We start from the raw sequence: 14,563 nt of genomic DNA on the forward strand, positions 1-14,563 counted from the left end.
GGAACCTTTCAAAAAGTTATGGAGATGAAAGGTATGCAGAGGATCAGCGGGCGTATTTAAAAGATGTCGTGCGCAAGACGGCTACCTGACTACGACTCAGTGGAATGGGCGATTGCTTGTTATCTTTGTTGCTATGATTTCATTATTTACCGACCTACCATGGATGTTTTTAGAATGTGGGAGAAAGCTCACACAACTCCACATGGCGAGGCCGAAGCCGGAAGGTGACCCCTCAACCGTGAAGCTGCCTCAAGAAGGATTTTAAAGACTAACCCATCCAAAATGCGAATTTTCTCAAAATCACACCCCTTAGATCATGCTAAACATTAAAGAGCCCATATCATGATATTTTAAACATCCTACAGTTACACATGCATATAAACGATAAGATCTTACCTGTGGCACATTGGTGATTTCGTCGAAGGATTTTTAGTCCTGACATTTCTAAACAGGAAATGGTTGACTGAAGCCTTGCCCCCTCTGCGTGGCTGCCGTGCCCCCTTCATGACATTGTTCGGACGATGAGGGTGGTGGGAAGCTGGCCCCTATCCCGGCGGAGTAAACGAAGGAGCCAGAAATAAGCGTTTTAGTGAGATAATCGTGAACTGGAGCGCCAACAAAGCAAAACTTGTGTCAAGAGATCGAACACGGCAACACCCAAACATTGCTGTTTACTTGGCTGACTCGGTGCAAAACCTCTACTCCTTTTTGGGGTGTTTAGGGTGAGAAAACAACAATCTCGCATGTTTAAAAATCTCCCAAAGTTGGACTTGTATGTGAATTGAAATAATGGGATCACGTTAATTTATGAGTAACAGGTTCTGGAACACAGATCACCTCAGCCAGCAGCGATTGCAGGTTCTAATTGTAAAGTGGCCTTGTCTCCCCCCCCCCCCCCCCCCCCACTTTGAAGCTGAGGCTCTTGTCCCGAGGTGCTGCCCAAGCCTGATTTATGAGAACGGTTTCCAGGGAAGCTACACTAAATTACATGCCCCCCTAAACCTAAGCAGAGAGAAAGAGAGAGAGAGAGGGGGTCAACTCGTCACTCTTGAGACGTCTAATTGCAAGACAAATCTAAGCTGTGGTAGATAAGACGCTTCCCAGAGAGAAAAGGGGAAACGTCTTTCAAAGATAGGGACACTTGGAAAACTGCGCAGTTTGTCTGCTTGGGATGTGGCACTGATGAATGAATGTCGCCATTTTTTTAAAAGCAGATCCCAGAAAGAAAAAACATCCGGTTTTTGGATGATTATTATTATTATTTAACTAAATGTAAAAACTTTTGCTTCCTCGCAGTACATCTCAATATCGTATTGATGTGTAGCATTGATGTGTATTTTACCGACGGACCGCCGAATCATGAAAACTACAGAATAAGACCAATTGAAAAGTAGAATCATTGCAATCGTTGCTAAGATCATTTACTTAATTAACATGATTAGATGATGATAAGTCAGCACTTTAAAGTCTAGCTTTTAAGTTATGTTTCATTGTGTTTTTTTTGGCAATGCTTGCTGATAAGAGTGAGCGACGGGCCGACGATCGGCTGAGCGATTACAATTTTCGACTTGAAAAAAATTTAGCATAGTTATATCGCCGTTCTTGTTCCATCTTCACCACCGGCCCAAACTTGCAAACCAGGAGGTGAAAAAGGCCGGGAAAAAAGAAAGCAACCGGAAGGGTCAGCTCGCACACATTTTTTACCTGACCGAATTGCAGAAAAGTTCCGACAAACCAGTCCCGTATTGATTTCCAAACCTTTCTATGTTTTGTTTTGCGCGCTGAGACACAAGTGTTGAAACTCGCAAGGGATGCGAGGGAGGGAGAGTCGGAGGAGGCGGAGGCGACAGTGCCGTTTGGCCGGAGGCTACTCATAAACCTGGAGAGGGAGAGTGCGCCATTCCTCGCAGGTGACTGTACCACGTGACTTGAGGAGCTTTAAAAAGCCAGCCGACCCGTCGAAATCATCGCAAAGGACCAGAGGAAGGGAAGAGTAGGGCCGTAAACGCCGGCGGCACCGTAGGCGGGAACCTGCCGCCGCGCTCCGGATTCCCTCCGCTAATGCCACGCGATGAGCTGCGGCAGCATGGCCGGGTCCGAGTTTTCCGAGGAAGAGCCGGACCTCGAGAACCGAGGAACGCCCCGGATGTCTTTCCGGGACGGCGGGAGCTCGGCGGGCGGCCCCGGCCGGCCCGAGGAAGGCCGCGGCAAAAAGCGGAACCGACCGGTCCGCTCCAAAGCCCGCCGCGTGGCGGCCAACGTCCGCGAAAGAAAACGCATCGTGGACTACAACCGGGCCTTCAACGCTCTGCGGGTGGCTTTGAATCACGACCTGAGCGGCAAACGACTGTCAAAGATCGCCACGCTGCAAAGGGCCATCAACCGCATCTCCGCTCTCTCCGTGTTCCTGAGCGCGAACCCGCCCGGACCGGAGCCCGGACCGGAGCCCGGACCGGAGCCCGTCCCGGAGCGTCGGAGTTACGCTCCCTGGCGCGCGCCCGTCCCCCGCGGGCCCGGCGTCTACGCGGATCTCGGGGCGTCCTCGTGCCCCCCTTCGCCGCACTACCCTTGTTACCCCGCGGAGGGCCGGCTTCACGGCCGCCGCGGAAGCCCTCGCCGGCGTCCGCCCAGCCCCCTGCCATACTCTCAGGTGTCGGCCGACGGCTCGGGGTACCAGCCCCGGATGTGGGGCTCCTGCGCTCAAAGCTACGTCCAGGCTTTTGCGGAGCCGTCGCCGGCGTCCGGACATCCCTGCCAGGTGAACTATTTGCAGGAGTATGAGCGCAACATCTCCATCAGCTCAGACGTACTGGAAAAATACAACTAAACTGGGAGCCATGACTGCCGGCGACACCACTGGACACTTGGATGAGCTCGGGGTGGAGATCCAGGAGCGTTCTTTGTTTTTTGTTGTCGTTTTTGCTGATTAAAATCCTGCTGTGCTATTTTGTCCAATCCATTGAATTTGATGACCAATGATTAGCTTTAAATGAATAAAATGGTTTGTAATACAATCACGCAAAGCCAAATCTGATCACCCAATTATCATATTAATCGTCAATACAACCATCGACAAAATGATAAATTCTAAAACCATTCAACCCGTGTGCAGTATTTTGTCCAATCCTTTGATCCTTAAACTCTGAATGAGGAAAAAAAAAATATAATACACTAATGCAAAATTAATTACAATTATTTGATTATCCGTTTAATCCATACAACAATCAGCAGAAAAATCAATTCTAAAACTATTTAACTCTTGTGCAGTATTTCGTCCCATCTTTTGATCTTTACATAAAGGTCCTTTCAAATCAAAGGGAAAGCATTGAAAGAAGACACTAGGGAGCTGAAATTTCACCTAGATGTCATCCCCTGGCTAAAGTACAGGGAGAATGACGAGATAGAGAATGCACACAAACATTGTCAAAATACTGCTTATAAAGGTTAAATCCACATAATATTGCAATCATTCCTAAGCAAATATAACAGATAAATTCACAATAATCATCGGCAGAATGTAAATATTTTTTCAGCCAAGTACCCCAAAACCAGGGCAAAGCATTTTTTTGATGAAAAAAAAAACAACAGACTTAAAACGGAGTGCTATTCACGCCCCGTCTCATTCATTAAACTTAGAAAATACCTTCTTTGTGGTATTTCAAGCATATTTATTCAAAAACAACTTAAAACAGATCACAAAACATATTTCTGGCTTGTCTGCTAAAGACAATGTGCATCCGTATACAAATGAACACGATAAAAGCTAAACAAGTCACAACAAGACAATCTAGGAATAAATGCATTCTTGTTCCAATTAGTTTGCTCTTAATTTGAAAAATGACAGAAAAACTCTATTTTTACATTCCTGATGTATGTCTTTATGTATTCCTTATTGCCCTACACTCTTGTTCTATGACAAGAACATCGTAGCTCTCATCTAAAAATTGTTTATTTACACTATATGTTGTTTGCATATTTGTTGCCGTTTAGTGAACTTCCTGAGTAAATGCTCAAATTAGACGATTCATATTAAATATGTATATTTCTGGTTCTCATCTTGCAATGCTGAAATTTGACTCACATTTAACATCTATTTACAAGCGAGGGACATGAGTTTGCGTGAGCGTGTGCGCAAGAATATAGCCTAAGGTCAGCAGTCTCTACAAGTTTGTGTCTACGATGACAGAGGTCCTTCACTCATTTGAAAAATGCCCCTGCAAGTCCATTCTTGTCACTTTTCTAATAATAAAAGCGTGGGCCAACACGCACTGCTGCGTGTTGTTTTGCGCGCGTGTGTGCTGGTGCCTGGGCCTTGAAGAGTGCACTTGAAGCCAAGTCAAGTTGGAACCAGCGAAGGGGTCAGTCGGTGCAAATCAAAAGGAAGAAATGAAAAGAGGATTTTCCACTGCCGCCTCCACTGGCTTACATTAGTCAACAACAACTTTCCCTCCCCCTGACATGCAGCGCGCCATGATCAGATTTAATGTCATACTATTTAGAGGAAGTTCACCGACAGATTTATGTGGGTTCAGGAAGGAAGGCTGTGCTCCGTCATCGGTGCCTTGAAATCCCCTGTTGGAGCTGTGCTGGCTTGCAGCTACGCAATCATTGCGAGATAGTTTTTTTGTTTGTTTGTTTTCTGGGCCTCCTTAGCTCATTCAATATTTTTTTATGTTTTTTTTTTTAAAAGTCCTGACATTCAATTCCAATGAGTTCTTTGTTTTGTTTTGTTTTTTTTATTATTATTATTATTATTTTTTAAATGTTTGCCGAAAAGAGGATCTATAATTGGCTGGTGGCTAATGAACAAAAAAACTAAAATAATCACATCTTATCTTACCTTACTGAAACAAACTATTACTGAGGTAATCAGGTATTAAAGTAATTGATTACTTAAAATATTCAAGTACTAATGAACTAATCCATTTAGTAGCAGCCATTTTAGAACCTCCTTGAAGAGAAAAAGAAAAACAGAAAAATATGTCAATCATTCTGATCGAAATTTTGGACTCTTAAAAAAAAGGGAATTTCTAAATGGGGGGGGGGGGGGTGAGGTCACAGGAAGAGGAAAAAGGAGTAGAGTGACTTTAGGTTTTGCCTATAGATCAACAGACATGAATGAATGGGAAAGTTTGACTCAGCAGTGGTAGGCCATGGAAGCTGAGAGCCCACAATGACAGCATGTCTTGTTCTCCTCTTTTTTTTTGCCACATCTGTCTGCTCTGCATGTCTCTGATTTTGTCTGGGTCTGCGGGAGAGCGCTAAGATGCAATCACAATTTTATGGGGCGGTAATAACAAACTCAAAGTAATGCATTAATAGCGTATTGCATTGAATATGAGTCGCGCATCATTGTATCCTGCTTTTATTTACTCTTTATAAAATGGCTAAATATCAACGGAACTGGGATTTGTACCACAAGGACTCATTTTTGTGAGACAAAATGACTTATGTAAGATTTAGGCGGTTTTATTAAAAAGGAATAATTAAATGATTATACATTTTAAAAACTTGCAAATAAATGTGTTTTTAACAACCAACAGTATGATTTAAATCTAATCATAGGTCAAGTTATCATGAAATTCTATTACTTGGGAGGTGGCACTCCTCCGGAGGCAGCCGTGTTTGTTATAGCTACGCACAATGGTAAATGCAGCGCCTCCTTGTGTTGTGAAAAACTGTCTGCATCTTACACAGTGTCCCTTTAAGTCACACAAGTAAATGATGGTTAATTAAGAAATTTCCAATCACATCTGTATTTTTCTACGGTGGTTTCAATGAAAATATTTTTTTGCGGGTTGGTTTCATTGAAATGGATTTGTGAGTCACTTGGAAACGTGACCTCACCTCTCCAACAAATGAATGGCGTGTGTCAGTGATGCATCTTATTCTCAGACAGATCCGCCTCCTTAACACCTCTGGCAGTCAAATTGATGGAGAGAAAAAAGAACTAACATGAGAGAAATGATGTAAAGCACAAGCGTGTGCTTGCGTGATAATGGAAGTGAGTCAGCCTCCAAAGTGAAGACTATTGACACTGGATGTTACGTGCCCTCCACACACACACAAACACGTTTTTTTTTCTATCGTAGTGGGGACATCCCAGTGACATAATGGATTTGGCAGACCCTAACACTAATCTTATACATCACAAGAGATTGCTTAACCCTTACCCTAAACCAAAACCCATTCAAACCAATACTCTAAAAGTGAGTTTAGACCCTCAAAAGGAGATATGAACAAAATGGTACCCCAAAGTCCAAGAGTTCTCCACAAAAAAAAAAAAAAATCTGGGAATTGTTCCCCATCATGTAGCAAAAACCAAGGGCACACAAACACGTACGCACAATATGACATCACCAATTATTAGAAATGTCCAAGCGTATCTATCAAACACAGACAGAAATATTAAAGCAGTCCTTTTTTCTTATACTGTACATAGCAGGCTCCACAGTGACAGTCTTGTTTTCGCTTCAATTCCATTCTAATTTCTATTTTCTAATTTTTATTGCAGCATAGGTGTTATTATGGAAAACTCTCAGTCTCTTAAATGTTAAAATGTTAGCGCTGCCGTTTTCCAACTAATAAAACAAGATGTAGCGTGTTTTATCACTGTGGGGGAAGTTACAGAGCAATACCCTTGCTGAACGCTAGATGGAGACACTGGACTGGAAGACAATTTCATTTGAATCAGCCGCAAAAATGAGGAACGAAGAATGTTTCCTCAATAATCGTGATACTTTATCAAGTCAGTTGTTTTTATATAGTGCCAATTCACAATGTAAGTTATTTTAAACCGCTTTTCATAAGAATAGGCGAAGAAGCGCATACCTCACTTAAGAAAGTGACCTCGTAGCCAAAGTCATCCCTGATAATAACCTTTTATGAAAGATGTAGGTTCTAAGACTGCAAATGGTGCAAGTCAGAGTATTTGCCTTCATAAGGTCCGCACGGCACCATAAGCTTTTTAACATAAAATGCTGCCCGACTGTTTATTGCTTTATGGGTGTTGAGAATGATTTTAAATATCAACTTCTGCATTTTATTGAAAGCCAGTGAGGAAAATGTACTGATCCACATCAGTATTTGCACCACAGCAAGTCTTTTCTTAATGAAAAGGGGGGGGGGGGGGGGGGGGGGGTCTGTTTTAGACAGTTCCCAAGGGGCAACAAGGTATGGTAGATTTCCATTCAAATGAAAGATGTGTAATGAAAGATAAGAATTCAGCACGACATTTTGTTGTTTCCAGACCACCTGTTTTGTTTGAACAGGGAACATTTCATTAACGTTGATGAGAACTCTCTGTGTAGCTAGAGTGAGACGACCTTGACAGATAAGTGAGCTCAACAACACAAACGTTTATCATGATGTATTTGACTCCCTTTATGTAGTTCCTCCCTTCCGCAGCCAGAAGAATTTTCCTTTCACACAATATAAATCAACTTTCAACAAGTGTTAATTATTTTTTACAGCGTTTATATGGGTCACAGCTTAGTCTAAAACAGAAAAAAGGGCAATTATAGTGCATGAAACTAAATAAATTTTTTAAAAAAAAGATGAAAACTGTTCTTTTATTGCAATTACGCTTCACACTCATTTTCCACTATATGAGAAGCAGCGATTGAGATGGTGTCTGGTGCAGATTTGAGTGGAAGGTGAGCTAACCCAGCGCAGTGCATTCCATCCAAAGGACATGTTTACCTAGCGGCCATGTTGAGAAGGGTTACATTCTCCTCAAAAGCAATGCATCTATAATAGATTCTATCTTGAGTTAGGAAAACCTCAGCAGGTTTTTTTTTTTTTCATTAACAAAATTGGAATTGCTATACAATACGTATACTTGCAACTGTACTGTCCTGGAACTTGTCTAATTACAGTATATAGCGTATCGAAAGTCATTCTTTCTTCCAATTAGGCCACTTTGAGTTCAATTGATTGTCATGCTGGCTAGCCCCTTGGCTTTAACACCTTAAGCGCGACGCAGAGCCTCAATCCCTTAACGCTAGTAATTTAGTTAACAGAGGGGGCCTAAATAATTGTAAGTAATAAATTGCTCTATTCTGAGCCTATCTGTTCCCTTATAGAAGGCCCCATCTCAGGAATATAAAACCACACCTTGTTAAGTAGTTGGACAGCTCCCGCACACTCTGCCCTTTAATTATTCCTTTTTTTGCGCTAAGTCTAATCAGTCTCCCACAAATAGATTTTTCCTTCCAGATTGCTTTTGAAGGCCCGTGCATAAGAGGGTGACAAGGGATATCGGAATCATGTACATGGTCATTTGTATGTAATAAATGCCGTACTACACATTGTCGTTTTGGTGAAAAACACCTTACAATAAACAAAAAAACTCCCTATATATTGTCATTGTCACCCTCACTATGCATGGTTGTCTTATTAGACACGACCGTTTTTGGTGAAAAAAAAAACCTTACTACACATGATCATTTTAAAAACATCTTTAAAAAAAAGCCTTGCTATCCATGGTCATTTTATGGATGTATAGAAAGTGACATTCTTGGAAAACGACATTTTCCAAAAGTCCTGCGTTTATCGTGGCTTTGAAGCCCGCTGACCTTATCATCAGACCCAAAAAAAACAACCTGTTTCACGCTGGCGCCTGCCCAAAACGGCACCGCTGGCCCGATGAGTCGAATATTCCGCGTTTCTTTGGTCACTCCCGAACAATCAAGCCCGAACGCCGGGAGAGCGAGCGCGCCGTCAGCTTCCGCAATCTATTATGCAGCTACGGAGGCCCGTGACCGGAGCGCCGGCAAATCTCGGATAAGCCGCAGGGGTCGGCGCTCCTTCAAAGATGAATAGAATATCCCGAAGGCTGTCATAAAGAGAGAGGGGGCTCCAGGCGCCGTTATTTCCACTTAAAAACTACGGTTCACACAAGGGTAATGAGGCACATGGTAATGGCCAGGAAGTGCACAGAAGTCTTTCAGTTAATGGGGCACTCAAGGGGAGGATCAGAAGGCGCTGTGGTCCTTATTGTAGAATAACTACCCGGTTTTTTTTCAGCTGCCCTTTTTGAAAAGTCTGCTAGAAATTTAAAGATGAGGGCCACCGGGCTACATTGTTCTCTTCAGAATACCAATGTCATTCAGCGCTAAAGAAAAAGCTCCGTATGCTCAAATAAATAATGTAACCATAGTAACCCTTTACTCCGCAATTCTATATTAATATTGGCGAGATTCCCGTATTCGTCCGGCTCCGGTTTGCCGTTTGAAAGTCAAAGCTCACATCTCCGCTGTCTTTCTATGATTGCCGATTTTGAGAATTGAGCATCAATCGCTCGTTTGTGACAAGCTCGGGTGACTACATTTGGTCAGTGACCCAGGAACACTTATTGGCGGTCCTCGCAATCCATCATAACACGGTAAAAAGAAATTATGTATACGGCGGACCCCTGTGTTACAGCGTCCCTGTCTTACGTTTTTTTTTAATGTTGCAATGTGGAATACTGAGTTTTTTCGCCGCCTCCTTACGGTATTTTGCGACAAAAACAACTTTCATGACCCTGAGGGGTTAGCTGTATTTGTGTTGTTTGTCTCCATCTGCAGGCGTGTCTGTTTTTTGATGATTTATTGTCTGTTTATTTCATGGTGTCTTTCCTTGCGCGTCTTGAAAGGGGCTGGCAAATAAAACGCATTATTGTTAAACAAAGTCTCATAAAACGTTTTCATTCTTTTCTTTAATGAAATCAAACAGGTTTCCCTCAAACAGGTGTGTCACTTTTTAACGAAAGGAGCAGTCACGCCACGTGGTTATTTTGTGCCAAAATGATATCTGTGATGAAACGATTTCAAATAAATGTCAGAGAAGCGTTCCCGGGTCATGCAAGTCGCCGACGTGATTCAAGGCGCGCATAAATCACAGGAGCGCTGGCATTTGCAACTTTCTATTGTCACCCTCTCAAGGAGGCTGCGGGCATTTTTCAGAGTTTAACGTCCGCGATTTGCTTGCTGTGATTTTTTTTTTTTTCACAAGCAAAATGAGAGGTGTATAAATTGGCGAGTTGAACGCATTGCAGAGGTAAGGCCGGCGTGATGATGAAGCATAGTCAAATAAATTAGCTGTGGGAACACTCTTGTGCACTTTCAAATAACACTTGGTATCTCGCCGTTTCATTTGTACGCACTTCCTGTGCCATTGCAAATTGAGGTTTGAAAGTCATACCCCGAGAGGAGTCTCCGGGTCCGACTCGCTCTCTTTGTTTTGGGGATGTTCTTCGGATTGTCTAACATTATTAGATATGGCTGCGAGAGCTCCCGATTGGTCGTAGTCACTTAGCGCACGTTTATCGCTTCGGATATTAGCTCGGCCTCCTGTCATTACATTGAACTCCTGAAAGGTAATCGGTCTGAAACTTGTGCTGGAGGAAAGCATCAAGCTGAATGATTGATGGCGGAATGAAACAAGACATCGAACAAGGCGCAACTGGGGGAGCGTGAAAAAAAAAGAAAAAGCTTTGCCGAAAGGGTTTACGTGTGAGGTAGCAAAGCGGGCGCTTTTTAATGAGATGAAAGTGCTGGATTCTTAACTTTTGTTGTTTGGCAGAAGAGACAATACAGCGCGGTGTTTTTTTGGCTGTCTTCTTGGACGTCGCAGACGGCACGATGAGACTTGGAGCCGGTGTTTGATTTGGAAGTGAAAACGCGCAACAGATATGCACACAAACTGTGCATTTCTTCTCAGAGCTGACCAATCTCCACACCCGTTATGCATTTCAGTAAATTGAGCAAGTATTTTTGGACCGTAAATTACACCAACAAAAATTTGACAGAAAATTATTCTTTGTCAGGTACAGGCCACACTGGACTGTAAAGTTGTAACATCAGATACATTTACACAGAAAATGATACATGGAAGTGTTTTCCGTTTTTGTTTATATTATATAAAACGTTTTTTAAACTGCAACTTTGTGCCTTCATTCACAGATTGAACATGCCTGCTCTTTAGATATAAGAGCGACATCTTTTCAACACATTAACGCCAAAGAATAGTGCCCCAACACAACAGTAACACATCTGATTGCGTTTACAAGTGAAGAGTGCCTCCTGGCGGCAAAGACAATAGCAGTTTCAACTCAAAACTAATACTTTGATAGTGTCTTCTTCTGACTCTCTTTGTTTACTGGGAGATTGCCCCCGGTGGCTATAAAAAAAACTGCAGAAAAGACGCAGGGTTCAAAATGCAAGGAAAGAAATTGCGATTTATTGTCGGAAATTAACGACAATCCATCATGAGAATGTGAAAAACATTTTGTTGTTTTAAACTTTTTTTGAATTCATTAAAAATGAAATGCTCTGTGTGTTTTAGACTCTGTTTGACTATGCTTAATTGATTCAAGCAACAAAGCTTGGTTGAAGCTGCACCAGCCTATGTTGGTGTGGCAAACCCAATTATTTATGCTCACACTTGGAAGCATGCTCCAACAGCAGATGGGATGATTTTTTTGGAAGGCAAAAAATGTCTTGCAGAGAGTTTTCTGCCTGTCAACAAGTCCAGGAGGGCAAACTTCCTCCTCCGTATTCCGTTTAGTTGTAAAAAGGGAGTAGGGCCGCTTCTTCAGTTTCTTTCAGAGAGCAGTTTCAGAGTCTATTTTAACAAGTTTGGTTTCCGAGTCTACTTTTTCGAGTTATTGTTTGATTGGATTTTAGCGAGTAAGTTTTGGTCAGTGTATGAGGGTTTCTTGTAAAAGTATGTATTTCACCATGTGACACATTCACTGGATCTGTGTCGAGTACAGAATATACAGTATGTATACAGTATATGACTAATAAGAGGGTAAAATGATAAAAAAAACATGACCTTACTGAAAAACGGACAAAATGGTGAAACTTAATGGTGAAAAGCTAATATTGTTAAGACAATATTATATTGTATTATATTATCATCAATCATATGAATATTGCAGTATTAAAATATGATGAAATGTGACATTATGATGAGGGATGTACACAGACACACAGACAGATATAAATAATGGTATTACTGCGAATCTTTGTCATAAAACAAAAAGGTGAGCCTGAGAACAGCTTTCTCCCTCTTTTGCAAAAGATTGTTTTGACTCAAGTTCTTAGCCTGCTCTCTGGTCTCTTATTATTGATAACCGCGACAATTAACGTTGAGGCCTATCACGTTCCTCTCATAGTAATAAAAGACCAACCATCATCATCTAACCATCCCGCGGTCTGCATTTTAGTTGCGCAATTTGCCCTTTAACCTGTTTTACAACACCATCGACGAAAACGTACGAAAGGCCCGTTTAGCACTAAATGGCGTTTGGTAAATATTGGCGTGAATGTGCGTGATTTGCCCTTCGCGACTAGTCAAATGCAAATGAAGTGAAAACATTGAAACGCGGCGAAATCTCTCTTTAGCAGCCACGCGGGAAAGCATAAGAGAAGGTTTCCGAGGCTTTTTTTCTTTTTCTGACGAGTGTGAAGATGACCTTTGAGAGAGAAAGGAGGAGGAGCAAGGGAGGCTGCATTATAACCTTGAACGACAAGTAATGTTCTGCTTTGCATGGCCTCGCTTTGCCCAAGGATGAACAAAATATTTGGTGAATAGATCAGAGAGGCTTTTTCATGAATTACAGGAGGGATTTTCTGGTAATAGCGCCGCCAGCAAAATTCATCTTGCTTTGAAATGTGAATTCCTCAACTTGTGCATCGGCTCTTAAGAGTCCGGGTTAAGCTTTGATGTAATCATTGCAACAACGTGGAGGAGCTTGCGTAGTTTTCTGAAAATCCCAAGGAGTAAGCGTCCTCCATTTTTCTCTTTTCAATGCTCCTCACCGGTGCCTGGCTGATTAATTGAAATGTCTACCGGAGAAAAGCTGCTGTAGCCCAGGAACACGGCTGATTTAGCGACAGTCATAAAATTCAACCCCACTCACAAAAATAGACCGGGAAAAAAAAAAACTTTTGAGAGGTACTTTTTTCCTCCCTTCTGATCATTGTTCCTGTCTGTCCTCAATGCATGATGATCATTTTTTTTGTCCTTTAAAGCGAAGAAATCCTGAATTAAAAAAGCTGAGCTGGCCACAGGGAAAATTAATTGGGATTTCCAAGAGGTTATGAACTTTCAACGGTTATTTGAGTGTGTGTTTGTCCAGTGTGGGGACGAAATTATTCAAGTCTTGCTCTCAGAGGTGAGCCCAACAAAAAGAGCGGGAGATTCCATAATCACATCATGTCATCTGCTTGCTGAGCAAAAGATTTGTCGGCCTGCGCTGCTTTCCTGCAGGGTACTTCCCACCCGATGTTTAGCTGACCTATTTTAGTAGTGACTCATCATCATAATTATCGGACTTTCCATGCGAGTCAGGTGCGCCACATTTAAAGGGACTGAAAGGGCCCGCTTTGATTATACGCACCCAACTGGCGCAGACAGCCCGCAAAATAATTTTGTGACGCATTATAAAAAAATCGATAGGACTTATTCCATTAGTCCGCCGTCCAATCAATACACAAAATTTCATACTTTTACGAGCAACGCCCGGATGAGCGCTGCAATTTACAGGTGAAAATGACCAGTTGCCACACTCGCTGTCACAGAAAGCGGAACTAGCATTCACGTTAGCATTAGCATCTAGCTTCCACATGCTATTGCTCAGCACAGGTAAATAATCAGTCTTGTATTATTATTATTTTTATGATTTGACTCTATTTACAGCTCAGCAGTTAGTACATAGTGCTTCCATATCCAAAAGTGTCCAAAATGAGACACAATTGCACCATTTTATACTGTTTGCTTTGCACTTCGCTGTACTCCTTGAAAACAAATCATACAAGCACATACTTTGATTGAGGCATTTTCCTTTTGTGATACTTTCTTATTTCTCAATGAAATAATTTTCAGTTCATTGTCTATGCTCTATATACCAACAACCATTCATGCACCCGGTCACACGTTAGGACAACGTAGACTACTCAACATTTCATTTCCTCTTTTGTCCATTTGTCTCATCAGAGATATTTGACCTGCTGCTCTTGTATTTGTAGTGACACTTTGATTCCTTGGCCCTCCTAAATGTGCCGCACCACTTTTAGTATCAAGCTGCTGTGTTTTCCTCCATTTTTTCTTGTTTCCCAGAGTGATCCTGAGACAGAGTGCCTCGGTAAGCTTCATTGTCTATTGCTTCAGGGTCGGTGCACATATACGGAATTATAAAAGCCTGGATATAGAGGTGGATGGTGGCAAGTGGGTGGACAAATACCGTATATGAATAACGTTCAAGTCAAAGTCCGGGCAAATACAAACAACAAATTTGCCAAAAATGACTTGTTATAATCTGTTATGATCTGATCTCACAGAAGGAATGACATTTATACAATGGCCAAAATAAAGAGCTTCTTGCCAAATTGTGACATGCGTTCCTAAATGACATTCAATTCATAAAATGTGCCAAATGTGGGGGGTGGGACTGATACTAATAAACCGTAACAGTAGTGTAATTAATACACAACACATCATTCAAGATTTTAAATGATGCTTACTGTGATACGTTCCTAATTTAACCATATTAAGTCTAATTAAGGTCTGCACG

At 42.0% G+C, this 14,563-nt stretch overlaps 1 protein-coding gene across 1 annotated transcript; it reads left to right on the top strand.

The window, feature by feature from the left end:
- Positions 1–2,071: 2,071 nt before the first annotated feature.
- On the top strand, positions 2,072–2,846 carry bhlha9 (basic helix-loop-helix family, member a9). Its single transcript, XM_088441568.1, has one exon. The coding sequence runs from the start codon at positions 2,072–2,074 to the stop codon at positions 2,825–2,827; it is 756 nt and encodes a 251-aa protein (XP_088297694.1). The 3' UTR covers positions 2,828–2,846.
- Positions 2,847–14,563: the final 11,717 nt, after the last annotated feature.

The sequence above is a fragment of the Hippichthys cyanospilos genome, chromosome 18 (genome assembly GCF_059441005.1).
Source record: "Hippichthys cyanospilos isolate Australia breed blue-spotted pipefish chromosome 18, RoL_Hcya_1.0, whole genome shotgun sequence".
Taxonomy (NCBI): Eukaryota; Metazoa; Chordata; class Actinopteri; order Syngnathiformes; family Syngnathidae; genus Hippichthys; species Hippichthys cyanospilos.